Source organism: Schistocerca serialis, chromosome 4 (genome assembly GCF_023864345.2).
Source record: "Schistocerca serialis cubense isolate TAMUIC-IGC-003099 chromosome 4, iqSchSeri2.2, whole genome shotgun sequence".
In the NCBI taxonomy this organism is placed as follows: Eukaryota; Metazoa; Arthropoda; class Insecta; order Orthoptera; family Acrididae; genus Schistocerca; species Schistocerca serialis.
The window spans coordinates 120,074,890-120,095,723 of NC_064641.1; the positions used below are offsets into that span (position 1 = coordinate 120,074,890).

The following is a 20,834-nucleotide window of genomic DNA, read 5'->3' on the forward strand; positions in this document are numbered from 1 at the left end:
AAAAGTACATCATACAAGCATCTGTTTATACAACAATAAATATTAATCACAGCCTATTAGTGCATCCACATTACACAACCTTATAATTTTGTCCCATTCTGATGAGTAACTTTGAAATTTGGCACAAAGGTGCCTACAACCCTCCTCTATAATGGTGCATGTCCACGGAGCTATGCAATGTCACTCTCAGGATGAAAGATGCTTCAGACAGTATGGTGTTGACACATGCAAGAAAAGCCACAGGTCAGAAGTTCATGTGAGTTGTAAGGTGGATTAATCATGTCACAACGGCATAAAATTTCACAACAATTCTGTCTGAAGCCACTGTGGATGTGCCACATGTCAGGGAGGTTGTCACACCTCCTCTTACCCACATTTCATCCCTTTTTTTGACGGGGTCAGAACAGTGATACCCATTGCTGAAATCACATGGTTTTCTTATGAGTGGCTGAAGAAAAGATTTCGGACACTTTGCTTCTCAGAACTGACACGAACAAGCCTCAGAGGGTGGCATAAAGAGTATCAATAAAGCCAATCCTTTCCATAGGGCATTGACACCAACACTCTTCACCATCTAAAGTGACAGTTCTCAGTGCAATGAGCATCAGGATGATAATCTCAATAACCTTTGGTGTCGCTATTCTGACATCTGTCACACAGATATCAAAAGAAAGGGTGAACATGTGTAAGAGGAGGTGTGATGACCTTCCCAGCGTGTGACACATCTACAGTGGCTTGCACAGAACTGTGGTGAAATTTTGTGCCAGTATTACATCATTAACCGCCTTACACATCACACAAATTTCTGAGCTCTGGCCTTTTTTGCACGCATTTACACCTTGTGCTTGAAGTGTCATTGAGCCCAAGGGCAATGTCACAGAGTGCCAAGCTTTTGCACCATTAGAGAGGAAGCTTGTGCGCACCCTTGAGACAAATTTCAAACTTCTATGTCACAATGGAAGACAGTTACAGGGTTTCAAGAAAGTGATCCTTTAATTCTGTCGCACAGTGTATTTACTGAAAAATCTGTTGTCAGCAAGACATTGCAGCCTGAGAGTAATGAGGACGTTCACAAATACAATACTAGAAGGGAAAATGATCTGCATTTCATTCTACAGAATCTAAGATTGACACAGGAAAGAGTAAAGTGCTGAGCTATAAAACACACTAACATTCTCCACAAGGAAGTGAAATGTCTGACAGACAGAAGTATTTTCAGATGTAGTGTGGTGGTTCTGCCTGCTTTTAATTTCTTCGTTTGTTGACGATTGTTCTCGGTGTTGATTTACTGGCTGAAAAATGGGTTGTGTGGATTCCAACACTGACTACTTTAAATGATGTAGCCAACATATGCACAGTTATGGTTTACAGTACTTTAATTTCACTGTTCACAACCCCCTAATAACACACAGTTATACAGCCAGTGCACTATTATTTAACTTTTGACAAGCCTCATTAATAGTTAGCAGGCGGAACTCCACATACTGCTACAATAGTTTCTTGTTGAACACCTACGAGCAGTAAAACCTAACCACAAAGTCCACAGATCTTGAAGAATAATCAGGTACATATGGAGCAGACACTGTCACTGTTTTTACACACAGCCTAATTCCTAACACTTATTCCACAGTTAATTTGAAGCATTGTTGTTGTTCTAACCAGCACAGGTTACTCATCAGAAACTTGGCCGTGGACTGACTGTCTCGTGACCAAAAATTGGGCCCTTATATATTATCACAATAATAGGTGCTTAAACTACACATTGTTTCAAGTGAAATTCACATAAATTATGATTAAAACTTAACTCATTAAATTGATTGAATACATCAAAAAATTGCTTCTTTTTAACAGTTTCTTCTACTACAAAAGTTAGGGCGAATTATTTGTTTAAATCATGAAATTAACAAATGCAGTTCTGCAAACAATACTTCTGACAAGACTGTTAATTACTTTGGAATTAATGAAGGACTGGCTTTGCTAACATGTTTCCGACTATAGGCAAATAGATACTTCAAGATTACTAGCATTTCATCTTCCAAATGTTTATAATCAGTGCAGGATTTATATTTGTTTATATGCCAACAATAGAATTTAAGTTATGAAACAATTACTGATTTCACCCTATGATGAAAGGTACCAACTAGGAATAATCAAAATAAATTAGAAAATCAATTACATACATAAAACTAAGCACAAAATTAGATCTGGTGTTATTTACTTTAAAACTGAGGTCCCACCTTCCTCTTTTGTGGAAATGCAGATCATATTCACATATGTTAATGCTAAATAGTTGAAAGTAACAAAATGAATTTAAGGAGGCAGAGGCAAAACAAGAGGGGAATTAAAATTATCCCAGCTTGCTTCATCACAGTAGGGTGCAGTTGTTTCTCCTTAACAATTCCTGTACCACAGAGGAATTCTAGAGTATTGAGTACAAGCTTTTGTTCAGTTGACATGTTCCACATCACTTTGTTTATCAAGAATATAATTTATTGAACATAGATCTAACTAAGCAGCTACCTGTCAAGCTAAAGAGCTACCTCCAGGAGGCAGTGATGGATTTAGGTTGGTTGGGCCCTGAGTGAAGCAAGAAAAGTATGTATTCATGCCTTCTTCTCATGGTGGCACACTAGCAGTTTTATGCAAGAGACTTCCCAGTGGCCCTGATGTAATAAGCTGAGGACTTCCCACCATAGAGCCACTGAGACCGTGACACAGGGAGTAAACCCTTCTGTTGATAGGAAAATAACATCATCTGAAAGGGTGAGGCAATGCCATAGCACATAAAATTTCTGAAGCAGGTTCGATGCCTGGCTCAGTGCCAGTAGAGCCACCCATGCTGTATTGTGCATACAACCTGTTGGAGTACCAGATCCATTGCCACAGCAGACCACACAAAAGGAGCATGTTTCTGAACTAACAGATGTGATGGGTAGGTGATAGTAGGCACTCTAGGAATAAACTTGTGACTGTATGCCACACTACCAAGGAATGCCAGAAGTTCTTGTAGATTATATGGATGAGAGAAAGCTGTAATTGTGGTGACATGTTATTCCATGGGGCGCATGCCCTGCTGGGAAATTTCTTGACCCAAATAAACACTGGAAGAATGGAAAAAGTGAGACCTGACAAAATTATGTTTGAGGCCCACAGCCTGTAGAACAGTAAACAATAAATGGAGGTGACATAGGTGATCCACCAAGGTAGCACCCATCAAAATCATATCATCATGACAGTTAATGTACTGAGGGGCAACAGACGTAACTTGGTCTAAAAAATATTGAAATGTGTCAGGTGCACTGTCTACCCCAAACATTAGCTGTTGATACTGACAGAGGCCAAAAGGCTTATTAACCACAAGCAACTGTTTTGATGCCTCATCCACGGAATCTGAAGGTGGGCTTCAGCTAAGTCTATTTTCGAAAAGAACTGACCCACAGTCAACTTTGTGAGCAACTCCTCTGGGTGTAGGGGATACGTATCAATGACTGCATTAGTAGTGACCTCAAAGTCATCACATAGCAGAAATTGACTGGATGGCTCTTTACAATCACTAAGGCTGTACCCATGCAGCTCCATCTTAACCTTGTTGTGTAAAGCTACTGGTACTGGCTGTGCCCAAAAAAAGTGAGGGCAGGTGGAGGATTCGAGGGCGATGTGCACTGTGAAAGTGGTTGCACAACCTATCGCAGGGCGGACAAACCTGAAAACTCAGAACACAAGGAATCCAACACTTAATATGGCATCTGGTTGGACACGAGATGCATTGTGTCCATAATAGAAGAACCAAAAGTAGCAAAGTCATCTAGCCCAAACATACTTTCGGTACTCGCGTCATTAACTACCAAATACATAACGGAACAGACAACTAACTTGTAAACTATTTCGGTAGTGAATGGCCAAGAATAGGAACCTGCAGTTTGTTGTAGCTTACCAATCAATACTCGTGTTGTGGCAACAATGGGGACCCTAGCCTGGCATACGCCTGAGCTGAGTAAGGACATGGCGGCCCCAGTGTTAACTTGTAGGATTAATGGTTTAACCCTCACTTGCAATTCAATGAAAAGTTTATTGTGGCCTACAGACAATGGCAAACATGATGATGGAACAGCGTGAATATCGGCGTTTGCTGATTCCTGCGATGGCTCCTAGAAATGTAGAGATTGACATATAACTGCTAAGTGACTTTTTTTTACTTTTATAGCAAAAGGTCCATCACTTAGGGCTGGCTGCCTGCTAATGCTGTGCAAAACAAGAGGGACACGAAGGAAGCAGTGTTCACTGTTCCTGCTGCTAAAGGCATGTTTGACTGCATCAGCCCAGTTGGCTTGTTTGTAGTGTAGGCACCTCCTCTTCCCACACCGTGTTAGGCTCTGTGTGCTGAGGATGCATACTGTCAACAATGGTGACATCACTCCAACCCTCTAATTGGCAGCCTGCAGTGTTGGAGACTTTGAATGATTATGCAATGTTGAAAACCTCTTCTAACATAGGGTCCTCAAGCTGAAGGGCATGTTGATGTGCCTCCTTGTGTGGAGCCAAATGAATGACTGTGTCTGACAATGGTGTCTGCATAAGACTCCTGAGACTCACGAGTGATGAACTGACACTTACAACTGAGGTGGTGAAGTTTGGCCGCCCAAGCCCAATACAATTGCTGCTGTTGTTTATGACTTTGGTAGAATTCAACACCTGCAGCTACCACGTGCATACACTTGTGGTGGTAAGACGACAGCAATTAACACATATCGTCAGAAGCAAGTGATGTTGGCTCTTGCAGAGGAGCTAACTGACACAGTGATACATACGAGGGGGATCCACAATAAGAAAACAGCCTTACAGACCTCCTTGTGGGCCACAGAATGACAGAATGGTGACAAAGCTGTTTCTCATAAGCATCCAAGACTTTTGATGAATTAATAATTAGGGGGGGGGAGGGGGGAGGGGGGGAGGGAGGTTGAGCAAAGACGATGGATGAACTACTGGCAATAGAACCTGGGTCACCGTAGCCAACAACCACCCCCAGCATGGCCATATTTGTCTGGTGTTGCTGGAGATGTAAATGGAATAGATCCTCCAAGGAAGAGCTGAATGGCATAAAAACCACAGGATCTGAAATACATGAAACTCCCACCCTCACTCATTAGCTATTTCCTTCTAACTAGGAACACAAGGAGACACATGGCCATAAAAGAAATACTATTTATTACACTGGAAGTAGTTACATGTATCAGCTACATTGCCAATGGAGGGCCCTATGAAGACACTGTGTCTGGTATCACTGGAATCATGCTGCATGTGCATGGTGGATTAGATGACTTCAGTTAGTGACCAGCCTGCCCCTAGTGACTACCTCAGTTAGCCATGGGCACTCTGTTTGAATGTTGCTGTGCACTATGCTTGCTGTAGTAGACCAACTCACATCCATGTTTGCATATTAGCTTCATTTTGCTTATCTTTAGCATCATGAGTGGGAATTCCAGCAGTGGACATGTCATTCCACAAGGTGTCAAGAAAACACTTCATTAATCATGAAGGATGGCAAAATGATCATCACAAAGCTCGGAAGTAATAGTTGCAAGTGGAATTAAAAATTTACCAAATCCACTTTTAATGAAACCTGGGTTCTTATTTGTACATATAATTTATGTAGCATAGCACTCATTTTATAAAACTAAACTCCTCCTGAACAGGCCATGAGGGCCCAAAGGTACTGACCGGCCGCCATGTCATCCTCAGCCCACAGGCGTCACTGTATGCAGATATGGAGGGGCATGTGGTCAGCACACCGCTCTCCTGGCCCTATGTCAGCTTCTGAGACAGGAGCCGCTACTTCTCAATCAAGTAGCTCCTCAGTTTGCCTCACAAGCGCCGAGTGCACCCTGCATGCCAACAGCTTGTGGCAGACCAGATGGTCACCCATCCAAGTGCTAGCCCAGCCCGACAGCGCTTAACTTTGGTGATCTGACAGGAACCGGTGTCACCATTGTGGCAAGGCCGTTCGCACTCATTTTATACCTGTGCATATATAAGCACAAATTCAGTTGATGTATCACCTATTGCTGAAGTATTGTTTTTGGGATCTGACTCAGCCACATTTGTCACACCAGAACCACAGTGTTTGTCAAACAATACTTTAAAAATGTGTACAAAGCTCAGAGTTTTATTAAAGATCTTTGGAGTTGGCAATACTGTAGCATTCTAATCATAAATGAGCATGAAGAAGGCAGAATCATGCTGTATATAGTTTGCATATGACATTTAGTGTACTTGTTTTCTTATGTACATCTGTGAAGAAGACAATAGTAACTCATTATCTGTGTTGAGTAGTATTTATTAACTTTTCATAATCATTTGTGTATTTATCAAGCATTAGTTTCCTGTAAGTTGAATTTGTTGTATAGTGCTGCACTCCTTGGCATGAGCAGTAGGTGGCAGCAATACTTAGTTTGTATAGAGTGCCCAATTTTGTCTTTTCATTATGTGCTATTACTCGGATGTGATTAATTTACAAAAAGGAATTACAGACATTGGCTACAACTAAGGTTGGTTGAATCAATTGGGAAAGTTGAAAATTTGTGTCAGACTTGGATTCAAACCCAGGTTTCCTGCTTACTACGCAGATGCTCTGACCAATAAGCCATCCAAACTCAGAGGTCATCAGAGCTGCATGGGCTACCCAAGCATGCCTTCCATCAGACTCTCAACTTATCCACACACTAGCAATGTCGTGACCTTTGCCCCTTATCCTCATTACTCTCCATATATATCAAAAAACAAAGATGATGTGACTTACCAAACGAAAGCGCTGGCAGGTCGAAAGACACACAAACAAACAGTTTTTTGATAAATTTTTCATATATAAAAGACACACACAGACACCTGTGTATGTGTGGCCGGATATGGGTGTGTGTGCGAGTGTATACCTGTCCTTTTTTCCCCCTAAGGTAAGTCTTTCCGCTCCCGGGATTGGAATGACTCCTTACCCTCTCCCTTAAAACCCACATCCTTTCGTCTTTCCCTCTCCTTCCCTCTTTCCTGATGAAGCAACTGTTGGTTGCGAAAGCTTGAATTTTGTGTGTATGTTTGTGTTTGTTTGTGTGTCTATCGACCTGCCAGCGCTTTCGTTTGGTGAGTCACATCATCTTTGTTTTTAGATATATTTTTCCCACATGGAATGTTTCCCTCTTTTATATTGTGTATGTATTGTTTGTTCTTTGAGACATGTCTGAAAGAACTGACTTCATTTTCATCCAGTAGCCACTACAAATTAAGACACAAAGGAATTACAGACATTACCTGCGAGTGGGCATTGATTTAAATCAATGGTGAAAGTTGAATTATTGACTCCGTCTCTTCCCTGTCAGTACCATGGAAGAGTATTTCAGATATCAGTCTCAAAAAGACATATTCCAAGAGGGTTACATGATTCCCTGCTGAAACTAAGGTTTTGTGTAATTCATCAGTTATGTTGAGAAAGTGATTGTTAAATACTGTACACATATCTGACTTGTATGTAATTGAAATATTTTTACTATGTACTGACTTCATATCCTTGACCTTGTGCTACTGACCAGACACTTCCTTCATGAATGAGTGCCCTCCAAATAATGTTTTTAAGCACCTTACAGTACTATTTGTAATGGGTTACTGTAGCTCAATTGTTACTACTTCTAACATTTTGATATCATTCTCACTTTGTTCTACATGATATCCTTATTCCACAAGTCAGCTACTCAGGCTGCCTTTTACTGCTAGTACCCTGCTTTGAAAATTCTAATGTTAAGCAACTTTCAAAGAGCATGAAAAATGTGTTATGGAAAGCATTGTATTTATCATCTATGTTATCGGCACTATAAACATCCTGCCACTCTTGTTCCTTAACAAGGTTAAAAAAAACTCTCTATTGCCTTTGGATTAGCTTTTATACATAGTTTCCAAGTATATATAACATTTATTTGTGTGAAGAAACGTTTTAGCATTAAAATTTGTGCATCATGGTCTGAAAGGCTATTCATCCTTTTACTACCCAGAATACCTACCTACCAAAGAACAATGAATAAAAATATTGTCCGTGGTTGTGCTACTGTTTCCCTGAATGAAGAACCATCTCTAGCTTACGCAGAAATGCCCTAAAGTCTGAGTCAGGGGACCTATAAATAACTATACTTAAAAGTTTATTTTCACGAGATTCAACTGCCCCTCACGACATTCAAATAACTGTTCAGTGCAGTGCTTTGATACAGCTTACCAGCTGTTGGATGAGACCATAAAGTGATTAGAGCATATGGTACATGCTGAGATGTGTGTGATATTGTTCTAAATTAGGGACGTGCAGAATTCCAAGTATTGCCACAGATTGCAAACCCTTCACTGCAACTGTGTAAGGTTTGCAATTAAAAAATAACATACTGTGAGAAAAGTTGGCATTATGAATTGCAGCATCATGGTATGGAAGCAATAAGACCTTGGTAGGTTGCTGGAGGGAGTCAGCACCACATCTGCACAAACAAGTCACCTAATTCCTACAAATACTGGGGAGGGGGGGCGATGAGCTCTGATGCCAAGTTCAATCGTATTCCAGATGTGTTGGATTGGGTTCAGATCTAGTGAGTTGGGGGGCCAGCGCATCAACTGAAACTGACCACTGTGTTCCTCAAACCAGTTCCTCACACTCCTGGCCTTGAGACAGGGCAATTTATCTTGCTGAAAAATGCCACTGCCATTGGGAAACATCATCATCATGAAGGGGTGTACATGGTCTACAACCAGTGTATGACACTCCTTGGCCATCATGGTGTATTGCACGACCTCCACTGGAGCCATGGTTGCCCACATAAATGTTCTCCAGAACATAATGGAGCTGCCATCAGCTTGTCTGTGTCCCACAATACAGGTGTCAAGGAGCTGTTCCCCTGGAAGATGACCGAGTCTTGCCCTCATGCCTGCACAATGAAAGGGATTTATCAGACGGTGTAATGCTCTGCCTCTGTGGCGGCATCCAGTGCTGATGGTCATGTGCACATTTCAATCATAGCTGTTGATGTGGTGTTAACAGTGGCACATGCACAGGTCATCAGCTGCAGAGGCCCATCGTTTGAAGTGTTTGGTGCACTGTGTGTTCAGATACACTTGTACTCTGCCCAACATTAAATTCTGATGTTAGTTCCACGACAGATCATCACCTTTTCCATTTTACTTGTCTGCCCACCCTACAGTGTCCAACATCTGTAACGAGGGGTGGCCGCCCAACACCATGATGTCTGGTTTTGCTGTGTGTTGGACACTCACCACAATACTCCTTGAACACCTGGCAAGTCACGAAATTTTCAAAATGCTAGTGCCAAATCTCTGGACCATCACAATCAAATGCAGATAGATTGGATGCCTTCGGCATTCTACACATGGACAGCACACTCAGTGATGTCGGATGCACCATGTGTGCGTTTCACGGAGGCTATCAAAGTGAAATGTGTCGGGATGTTAACAAAAAGAGTGCTCTTTCATCAGGACAATGCACCTTTGCACACATCTGTCATTGAGATGTGTGTCATTGAGTCCTGTGGCTTTGAAATGCTTTGACACCCACTTTATTCACCTGATTTGATCCCACTCGGGCTTTCATCTCTTCTTTAAGCTCAAGAAACATCTACATGGAACTCATTTTCAGTCAGATGAGGTCATGGTTGACGTAGAGGCCTTTTTTACCAGGCAGAAAGAAAAGTTTTACAAAGAGGGTATAACGAGCCTGCAGCACCAGTGGCAAAAGTGAGTGGCCCTAAAAGGCTACTATGTTGAAAAATGCCCATAAACATATGGTTTACTGACAGCCTTTGTTATAAGTGGATCAAGAAACAGATCTCAGATTACTAGAGCAGTCAGTATGAAACATTCATCTCTGAAACTATGAAAACTGAGTGTAAACAGACAAAATTAAGAAGTATTGTACAATATGCTTTAGACAGGTATATGCTGATCAAGGTTGTGAGAGGATGGGAAAGACTAGGTGTGATTCATCAGCTGAGTCAGAAAGCTGCACTGAAAGCAAAGAGAACACCTCGAATTTAAATGTAATGAAAGTCTGGTTGACAAACAAAAAACTATCAAAGCTCAAATATGCAAAAAGAGAACTGTGCATAATTTGAAAGCTAAATTCTATCCACCAAGCTGACAAAAAATTCTTAGAATTTTTGGTCTTATGTTAAATCAGTAATGGAATCCAATCAATTAGTGACCACACTCGCACCAAAACAGAGAATGAAAGAGAGAAGGCTAAATTCCATTTTCTAGAATTGTTACACTGGGGAAGATCCTTTCAACTGGAACTGGGGAATGAAATACAATAGAAGAAATTGGTAATTCAGAGTTCAAATAGTGAAGATAGTATTGGAAAAACTGTAAAAATGCAGTACCCAGCAGAAATCCCTAGATAACACAGGAGTACTGAATTCAAGTGCTGAACGAAGAAAACATAAATATACGGAAGGGGATAAAGATGGGATGCGCGGTGTGATACCGGAAGGAGAATTCCATAGGGGGCTAACAGATAGAGAAGATTGGACACAGTGACCTCTGTGGTGGCAGTGCAAGAATATGGATGATTTTTAATTTTGTTACTAAAACCTAATAACGATTTATGTACGAGTGCAAATCAGAAAGTCTTTGCCCCTCTTTTTTAGTAGCCAAAGCAAGGTACATACAGGTAATAACACACACACACACACACACACACACACACACACACACACACACACACACACCCTATTCTACATACTTTACACTTCTTCAACATACTCCCCACACCAGTTCACACTTTTCTCCCATGCAGCACTAAATTTGAGATGCCTCTGTGGTAGGATTCATCCAGCTGATTATTGAAGCACCATCTGGCTGCTGTCTTTGTTTCATAATTTCTTGTGAATTGCTGTCCTGCCAAGAACTTCTTTAGCAGTCCAAAAACATGAAAATTGCTAGGGGGTAAGGTCTGGACTGTACAATTTGTGGTCCAGACTCTCCCAGCAAACTGCCCAGAGCTTTTTGACAGTTCTGATATTGCCACAAGTGGTCTCGCATTGTTGTGGAGCAGAATCACATTATCCACATTGAGAATCCCTGAGCACCTTCGCCTGATGACAGCCCTCAGACATCACAGTGTGGCACAATAACTGTCGGCATTGATGGTTGCACCTTGTGGCATGAAATCCAGCAGGAGTGGTCCACGGCTGTCCCAGAAGGCCGTTAACATTACTTTGCTGAACAGAATTTTTTTGTCACAGGCGAACCTGGACGTTTCCACACCATGCTCTGCTGCTTGGATTCTGCCGAGAAATGCAGTATCCACATTTCATCATCAGTAACAATGCAGTCCAGGAAACCTTCACCCTTCTTGGAGTACTGTTCCAGATGATTTAGTGAAGACATAATTCTCTTGCCTTTTATCATGTCATCCAACTACTTAGACACCCACTGATGTGAAATCTTCCAGTATCCTAAGGACCTGTTAACGATGTCGTAAGCACTTCCATATGATATGCCAAGCTCCCAGGAAATGACCGTGATTTGCACACACCGATCTGCTTCCTCCATTGCATCCACATGGGAAATGTTGTCAATCAGTCATGAATGGGGCCTCCCTGACCACTCTTTGTCATGCAAGACTGACCGCCTTTATTGAACTCACACCACCACCACCACCACCACCACCACCACCACCACCTCACAGTTCTCAAAGCAAGAAAGTTTTCCCTATACTTGGGCTGCGTATCCCTGTAGATCTCGATGGGCATTTGTCTCTTGCTCCATAGAAATCGAATCGCACTTCGTTACTCTAATGCCGTGGACATGTGAAGCACAACCAGCATCTTTAACAACTGACAGCAGCGCCGTGCGGCAGTGCTACCAGCAGATATGGCTGGCATGAACCAAAACAGACCCAATGCTGGGAATAGATTTGTTGACTTCCCATTTACAGCTGTAATGTGACTAAAAAAAAAAAAAAGGGGGGGGGGGCAAAGGCTTTCTAATTTGCCCTCACATTATGAAGGGAAAACACACAAGCCTCATGTAATAGCCTACAGTATTTATTATTTTACAAACTGATGTTTGGCTGTTTCACCATTGTGTGTTTTTTCCTTTACAATGCTTAAAATACTCTATTGAAAACCAATGAAACGATCAATTAACATACTTTTTTTGTATTCTTATAACTGACTCAATGGGACATCAGAAAGAGAATTATTTTATACATGACAAATCGCCTGTTGGCTTCTCCCTTCAAATCTTGGGTCAACGTTTGTTCACCAATTTCCATGGTATTTTGCCAGCACAAGTGGGTGGCATTGCTGAAGGCTCATCCTCTATTGCTGGTAGTCAACCACCTTTTACAATGCCAGTGACTTTTGCTGGCTCAATGTCAGAAAAACGGTTTTAAAAAAATGTCAGCTGAGGATTCCAAGATGGAGACACACGGGCAATATATCAACAAGTGGCTACTCTAATGCAGCAGACATGGTAACAATATCATGAAGTTATCAATGACAGGAATGATGATCATCCCAATACACTGGCCACATGTAGAACATATATTCTGTAGATATCTGTTAACATGATTAATCTTGTTTCCAATTGTATCATGTTTGTAATTACCTTATGCTCAACTAGGATACTTCCTGGCTTTCAAATAATTATTTTAACTAAATTTACTTTATTAGAAAATTCCACAAAAAATTGATGATACCAGTTGCTGAAATTGCTTAACTTAGGAATGTAGACGAATATTGTTCATTACTAAATCAACATTCAGTAGCTTGGAAATTAATTTTGTTCCTAAAAAATTAATGGCTTTTTAACTAATTGTTATCATCATGTATGGATAAAATTTTTTATAGAAAAACATATTCAACAATGCCTCATATTAGGTAAAGAGGATCTCTGTTTACTGTAGAACACTTTTCAATGCTTGGACTTGCGTAAAAGTGTAAATTTTAGTTGTACAATTAATGATTTTTAAGAACTAACAATGTATCAAAAAAATCTTAATTATTGTATAAAGAACACACCTCAAAAAAAGTTTTGCATCACCTCGGTTCTGTGAGTTCCAGAACCTGTACAGAAAATTGGAATAGAGATCAACACAAACATCGTTTCTACCCTTTTTATTGCTCATGGAAACCACACATACAGCGAGACCTTCAGAGGTGGTGGTCCAGATTGCTGTACACACCGGTACCTCTAATACCCAGCAGCACATCCTCTTGCATTGATGCTTGCCTGTATCCGTTGTGGCATACTATCCACGAGTTTGACAAGACACTGTTGGTCCAGATTGTCCCACTCCTCAACAGTCATTCGAAATAGACCTCTCAGAGTGATTGGTGGGTCACATCATTCATAAACAGCCCTTTTCACTCTGTCCCAACCATGTTTGATAGGGTTCATGTCTGGAGAATATGTTGGCCACTCTAGTCTAGCGATGTCATTTTCCTGGAGGAAGTCATTCACAAGTTATGCACGATGGGGGCACGAATCGTCATCCATGAAGAAGAATGCCTCGCCAATATGCTGCCGATATGGTTGCACTATCGGTCGGAGGATGGCATTCCCAAGTCATACAGCCATTATGGCACCTTCCATGAACACCAGTATGTCGGCCCCATATAATGCCACCCCAAAACAGCAGGGAACCTCCACCTTGCTGCACTCACTGGACAGTGTGCCTAAGGCATTCAGCCTGACCGGGTTGCCTCCAAACACGTCTCTGACGATTGTCTGGTTGAAGGCATATGTGACACTCATTGGTGAAGAGAATGTGGTGCCAATCCCAAGCGGTCCATTAGGCATGTTGTTGGGCCCATCTGTACTGCGCTGCACGGTGTCATGGTCACAAAAATGGACCTCGCCAGGGACATCGGGATGAAGTTGCGCATCATGCAGTGTATTGTGCACAGTTTGTGTCATAACATGACGTCCTGTTGCTGCATGGAAACCATTATTCAACATGGTGGTGTTGCTGTCAGGGTTCCTCTGAGCCATAATCCATAGGTAGCGGTCATCCATTGCAGTAGTAGCCCTTGGGTAGCCTGAATGAGGCATGTCATCGACAGTTCCTGTCTCTCTGTATCTCCTCCATGTCCGAACAGCATACATTGCTTTGGTTCATCCCGAGATGCCTGGACACTTCCCTCGTTGAGAGTCCTTCCTGGCACAAAGTAACAATGGGGAAGCGATTGAACTGCGGCATTGACCGTCTAGGAATGGTTGAACTACAGGCAACACTAGCCGTCTACCTCCTTCCTGGAGGAACAACTGGAACTGATCGGCTGTCGGACCCCCTCTGTCTAGCAGACACTGCTCATACAAGGTTGCTTACATCTTTGGCCGGGTTTAGTGACATCTCTGAACAATCAAAGGGACTGTGTCTGTGATACAATATCTGCAGTCAACATCTATCTTCAGGAGTTCTGGGAACCGGGTGATGCAAAACTTTTTTTCATGGCGTAAATACAACAGTGGAAGAGCCTGCCAAGTCTCAGGCTGAGGATTTTTTTGTTAAAGTTTTGTTATGTTTTACTGGGAAACTTAATTCTTTAACATAACAGCAAATGGAAATATCCATCTGCTTAATACACTTCACTATAAAAATGATCACCCGGGCAGAATGGAGTTACACTTCTCGATGAGACGTATTCACTCAGAGTAATTCTATATTTCATACACAAAAGTAGTGCTCTGCTTTTCTCACCATCCTCTTCCTATTTATGTATGACTACTGGTTAATGTGCCCAAATTGTATTACAGTAAGTCACTTTACAGCACCTACTAAAATGTTACCGTTATGTCCTTTGACACACAGAGGCTCCCAAGATTAGAGAGTTACTTTGTAGCCTAGATACTCAAGTGGTCATTTTCATTTGTAAACAGCGCTCATGATGGATTGTTTGTCATCATAAATTTGTTATATTTAAATAGAATTTGCAGTTCAAGACTGCTATATAAAACCCATTATGTGTGTGTATTTGTTTATTTTGGTAGCAGCATAACTGTCTGTGTTCATCTGTGTACGCATGTGAGTGGTGAAAGTCAGCCATTTTAAAGGTACCTACACAGACCAACAAATGAGGTTGTCATATATGGAGGTACTGAAAGAAAAGAACTGTTTGCTGATCGAAATCACTGATTGGACTTTCTGACAACGCAGTTCCACGCATAGTGTTCCTGTGAAGGAATGGAAACAGCGAATGCCATGTGTGAGCCTGGAGGACAGGTGTGACCAATTGCCATTATGCTCAAGTATCTTTGGGTTTGGTATGTCGATTATGTCAAGTTCATCCATACAGCCACAAAGATGTGAACTACAGGCTTGTCCTGGCAGTGAAGGAGCTGCAGAAAGACAGATTCTAAATTCTTATCTTTTTTATGGAATAATTAAACAGCGCTACAGTGATTTATAAAGGGGATTTCTTGATACTCCATCCCTTCCAAAATTACTATGTGAAGGATAGCCCTTCCCTCTGTTATTTTTTAGCAGATGAAGCATTCACTTTAATCACATTATTTTGAATGGAATTAATCTGACGAAATAAAAATCTGGATAATCTGAAAATGTTTTTAAGTAGATTTAGGAAAAGATTTTAATGCACATTTGGAATGGCATTAAGAAATTTATTTCACTATCAGAAAAAGCACACTTGATCTCTCCGAAATGAGGAACTAGAGTCATTGGTTACTGGTAAGGTGAGTTACTTATAGCTGGTTACAAACTGGTTACTTGCGAGTTTGTGCCTGGTAGTGCTGTGTGCAGAATTGGACTGATTTACAAATGAAGTGTCTCCCAAGTGTCCTGATTCTAACTCGAATCAGAAATGAGTTGCTTTTGAGTAGCTCCATGTATGGATAATCTAAATATTCAGAATACTTTCCTCAATTCATTTATGTCAAACAAAGAATGCCCTATTATGAAAACTATCTTTTACTGTTTTAAAATTAGCATGAACTATATGTATTTTTGTTATTACACTTCATAATAATTTTGACAGCATTTACTTACAAGAGAATTTGTTTTATAACAATCTGCATGAAATTCAGTTATGGGTCATGAGAAAAAATAACTGGCATACCTGTGTCGTAGCGCGTTTACATCTGCCCAAGAGATCACAAAGGAAAGTATACACAGAATAGCTGTGTGTCTAGCATACATATGAATTTCCATGATATTGGCAAAGAAAAACACATACACAAATTTTCCTCACAAACAGTTTCCCACTCTTTTATACTAGTTCTCAAAAACTTCCAAATTTTGACATGCAGCCCAAAAGTCTGTCTCAGCAGTGCAGTTGACAAAACAAATATGGCAGTGGATGAGATTACTGCAGAGCTTCACGGTGTCTTACTCTGCTATCAGTAAGTCTGACAAAGGTCAAAGTTATCATAACTTCCTGCCCGAACAGCTGTGGTATCTGACACACTAAGCTTACGCATAAATAAAAATTATATCTGTATGGACATGATCTGCAACATATAACAAGAAATTATGTAATGTTATATCAATCCTAGGAACAGCACAAATACTAGCAAACATTTGTTAGTACCATTTGTTATCTTTGAGACCTATTTTGTTTGCTTTTCTGTTTGAAATCTATCACCTCTTTGGAAATAATTCTTTTCTTCAACTCGAGCAAGGATCAGTAGAGAGAAAATTGGTAGGCTTTAATACTGAAGCCTCTTATCCTAGAATTTAAAGTCAGTTATATGTTCTTTTGACATCTCAGTACTTAGCTCTAAAATACTGTTTGTTCTACCATTCCTCCCTGCAAAGAAGTAACACAACAACCAATTAGGATGACTGTGGAGGCCCTGGCCATTTTCAGTATCACAAATATTGAATCCAGGATCACAGACAGATGTTACAACAGGTTTCTTACACACCATGTTCAGTTTTAGGTGAAAGATCATCAGGAACTGTGAGCATAAACTGTTGACATTAAGCACTAATTTTCTTGAGTGGGAGGACATTGGAATGTGGCATTAATGACAAGAAATTTTTTGATCCTGTGATGACAAATTTGTAATACTTTTTTAATTTAGATTTCCTTACAAGTTGTACAGAATGGAAAGGGGTTGCAAAGAAGAAGAAGAAGCTGAAAAACATTATTTCGGTGAACATTGGAATGTTAATCACTTTAAACAAGATCTGTTTACATTTTGATTGTCAGAATTTGTGTCTACTCTTTGAGATCTGGATGTTTCTGAGAAGAAGCTAATAACACAGCTAATTGCCAGTGCCACCCAGGCCTACCAAAGCTGTATCCATACTATCCAATGGACTTCCAGTATTATAAGTTTATATTTTAGAGTAAAATCATCTGACAGGCAGAACTACGGGATAAATATAGCAACAAATGAAACTGCTACTAGCTAAACAATACATTACAACTTAGGCGAATCAGTAGATCCAAGAGAAAACTGATTTAGTATCTGTCATAACAGATGTAAGAAGATATATAGACAAAAAGAATGAACTTCTAACATCAATAAACAAAAATGAAAGGATACCAGAAATTCCATAAAACAATCACTAAACTTAGAAATAAGGTTAGTGAAAAAAGTATAAGCTTACCAAGATCAGAGCAGATTTGTGACTGGATTGATTACCTCCTTGTGTTTGCTCTTAATGGAAAAAAATCTACATATCTAAAGATAACTTCCAGAGTACCCCAAGGAAGTATGATAGGACCACTACTGTTTACGGGGCGTATAAATGACCCAGAAGAAAGTGTCAGAAGCTCTTTAAGACTGTTCGCAGATGATGCGGTTGTCTATACGAAAGAATCGATGCCAGAAGACAGTACTGATTGCCAACATTACCTACAGAAGACTGGCAAACAATGCAGTCTCTGGCAGTTGACTCTAATATAAATAAATGTGACATATTGCACATACATAGGAAAAGAAATTCACTACTATACATCTACACTATTGATGACAAATTGCTGGAACAGTAACCACTGTAAAATATCTAGGAGTACCTATCCAGAGTGACCTTAAGTGGAGTGACCATATAAGACACATAGTACGAAAAGTAGATGACAGACTGAAGGAAATGTAACTCGTCCATGAAAAAAGTGACTTGCAAGGCACTTGTCTGACCGATTCTTGAGTACTGTTCATCAGTCTGTGACCCTTATATCAGGTAGGACTGATAGAAGAAACAGGGAAGATCCAACAAAGACAGACACATTTCATCACGGGGTCATTTAATCAGCATGTGTGTGTTCCAGATATGCTTAACGAACTCCAGTGGAAAATGCTGCATGAAAGGCATTATGCATCACAGAGGGGTTTGCTATTGAAATTTCGAGACAGTACTTTCTGGGATGGTCAGACAACATATTACTTCCTCACAGACACATCTTATGAAATGACCATGATGAAAAAACTGTGAAATTAGAGCTAATACAGGGGCTTACCAATAATCATTCTTCCCATGCACCATTTGCGAATGGAACAGGGAAGGCAGGGGATCAGCTAGTGGTCCTAGAAGTACCCTCCACCATAGACCATCAGGGGTTTGTGGAGAATTGAGGTAGATGTAGACTAACAGGAAATCCATTATTCTAGGGGGCATCACAGCTTCTTGTGAAGCTTGTCGTCAACTGTCAGTCACAGTTGACAAACACCAGTAAAATTTATAAACACAATACCAGGAACAGGAATGAGTTGCACAGCTCACTACCCAGTTTTAGCATGATACAGAAAGAAGTGAGATATTCGGCCACAGAAAGTTTTGGCCGCTTACCTAGCAATGTGAAGAAAATTAACTCTGAACATAAACTGAAATTATACCTGTTTGACAATTGCTTCTACACAATTTGTTAACTGCCTCAATCACAAAGTTTTTTGAACAGTGTTAGCAGTTTTGTCTACACAATAGCAAGCTTCAGTATCTACATTAGAAGCAGAAGAGAAACATTACTATCTCATACAATAAGAGATAAACAAAGGACAGAAAATATAATACAAGCATGATGTTGCACAGAAACAAGTCACAACCATGTAAAAATAATATAAGCCAGACATGTACAGGATGCAAAGTTATCCTAGAGGTTGTGGATGCACACACAATGTACAGATGATTAAAGAAACTAATTAAGAGGAGGTTCATATATGCATGCATCGACGACCTCTAGGATAGCTTTGCATCCTATACATGTCTCGAAGTATGTGCATGGCACTTTGAACTCATTACCTTTACATGGTCATAAAATGTTGCCGTGCAGCAGAATGAGAGGTATATCATGCTTACCTTACATTTTCTGTCCTTTGATTTTAATCTCTTACTGTAGTAGATAGTAATGTTTTTATTTTACTTCTATTGTACAGCCTGAAGACGGCTATTGTATAGATGAAACCAGTAACTCTGTTTTTTTTTTTTTTTTAAACTTTGTGATCAAGACAAATAAATAAAGAACTATGTACATCACATGATCAAACTCCAGTCAGTCATTCCTTCTAACTCCATAGAAGAATATCTCAGCGTGTAATAGTGAGGGGGTCACAATTATGATCTACGGAATACACAAATAACTACGTACAACAATACAAAAAGGATAGACTGTACTCACCATACAGAGAAGGTTGTAAAAGGCACACAGGCACACTAAAAAAATTAAATAAAAATAGTAAAAAAAATACTGCTAGATATTATTAGCTATCAGACTGAGTCCTCCATCAGATCTAGACAACACGAAACCCACACATATTCGCCATTGCCCAACTCGCATGTGTTCGGCCACTGTTGTCTCTGGTTGCTAAAGGCCGATAGCGACTGTGTCTGAGGCGAGCAGCAATCTTTGCCAGTATGGGTAGTGGAGGTATGAAAGAGTAGGAGACAGGGAGGGAGAGGAATAGCAGGGCAGGGGTGGGGGTGGGAGTGGGGGTGGGGGAAGGTGACAGTGCTGCCTGTGGGAGCGAACAGGGTTGTCGTGGGGCAAGATAGTGGGCTGCTAGGTGCAGCATCACGAGGCTGTGCCGGGGGAGGGGGAAGGGCAAAGGGGAGAGTAGTAAAGTAGAAAAGAGCAAAGTGCTACGCAGACACACTGCTGGGAATGAGAGCAGGGAAGGTGATGGGCATGTGGAAGACAGGGAGTAGCTAAGGTTGAGGTCAGGATTTACAGGTATGCAGGATATGTTGCAGGGAGTGCTGCCATCTGTGCAGTTAAAAAAAAGATAGTATCGGTGGGAAGAACCCAGACAGCACAGGCTGTGAAGCAGTTGTCAAAATTGAGAAAATTATGCCAGCACATTGCTTGATGACTGGGCAATCTAGCTGGCTCTTGGCCATAGTTTAGCTGTCGCTATTCATGCAGACAGACAGCTTGTTGTGGTCACGATCACACAGAATGGGGCACTGTGGTAGGAGCTAAGCTGATAGATCACATGGCTGTTTTCACAGATGGCCCTGCCTTTGAAGGGGTGAGTGATGTTTGTGATGCAATTGGAGTATATGTAGTGAAGCAAGTATGAAACAAGTCTTGCATCTAGGTCTACTGCAGGAATACAAGCCACAGAGCAGGGGGCAGGGGGCAGGAGAGGAGAAGAACAGATAAGAGTATTGTGTATGTCGGGCAGGCAGTGGAAAACCATTGCGGGAGGGGTGGGGAAGATATTCCTCAGTTTGGGGCACAATGAGAGGTAGTCAAAACCCTAGCAGAGTACTTGTTGATTTGCTCCCATTCTGGGTGGTGCTGGATCAAGAGTGAGGTACTCCTTTGTGGCCAACAGTGGTATGTGAGAGATTGTAGGTGACTAGAGATATAAGGCACAGGAGGTCTTATTCT

The 20,834-nt window shown here is 40.9% G+C and overlaps 1 protein-coding gene and 1 long non-coding RNA gene across 2 annotated transcripts in view; one reads left to right on the forward strand and one right to left on the reverse strand.

Annotated features, from left to right (window-relative positions):
• Positions 1-16,392, reverse strand: part of LOC126473929 (uncharacterized) — a 90,018-nt gene extending 73,626 nt beyond the window's left edge. Inside the window, exon 1 of the mRNA XM_050101287.1 lies at positions 16,116-16,392. Coding sequence (XP_049957244.1) covers positions 16,116-16,207 — 92 coding nt within the window. The 5' untranslated portion in view covers positions 16,208-16,392. The remainder of the gene's footprint in view (positions 1-16,115) is intronic.
• The window catches only part of LOC126473930 (uncharacterized), a 35,159-nt gene continuing 30,680 nt past the window's right edge, over positions 16,356-20,834 (forward strand). The window contains exon 1 of the long non-coding RNA XR_007586538.1: positions 16,356-16,398. This is a non-coding gene — a long non-coding RNA (uncharacterized LOC126473930). The remainder of the gene's footprint in view (positions 16,399-20,834) is intronic.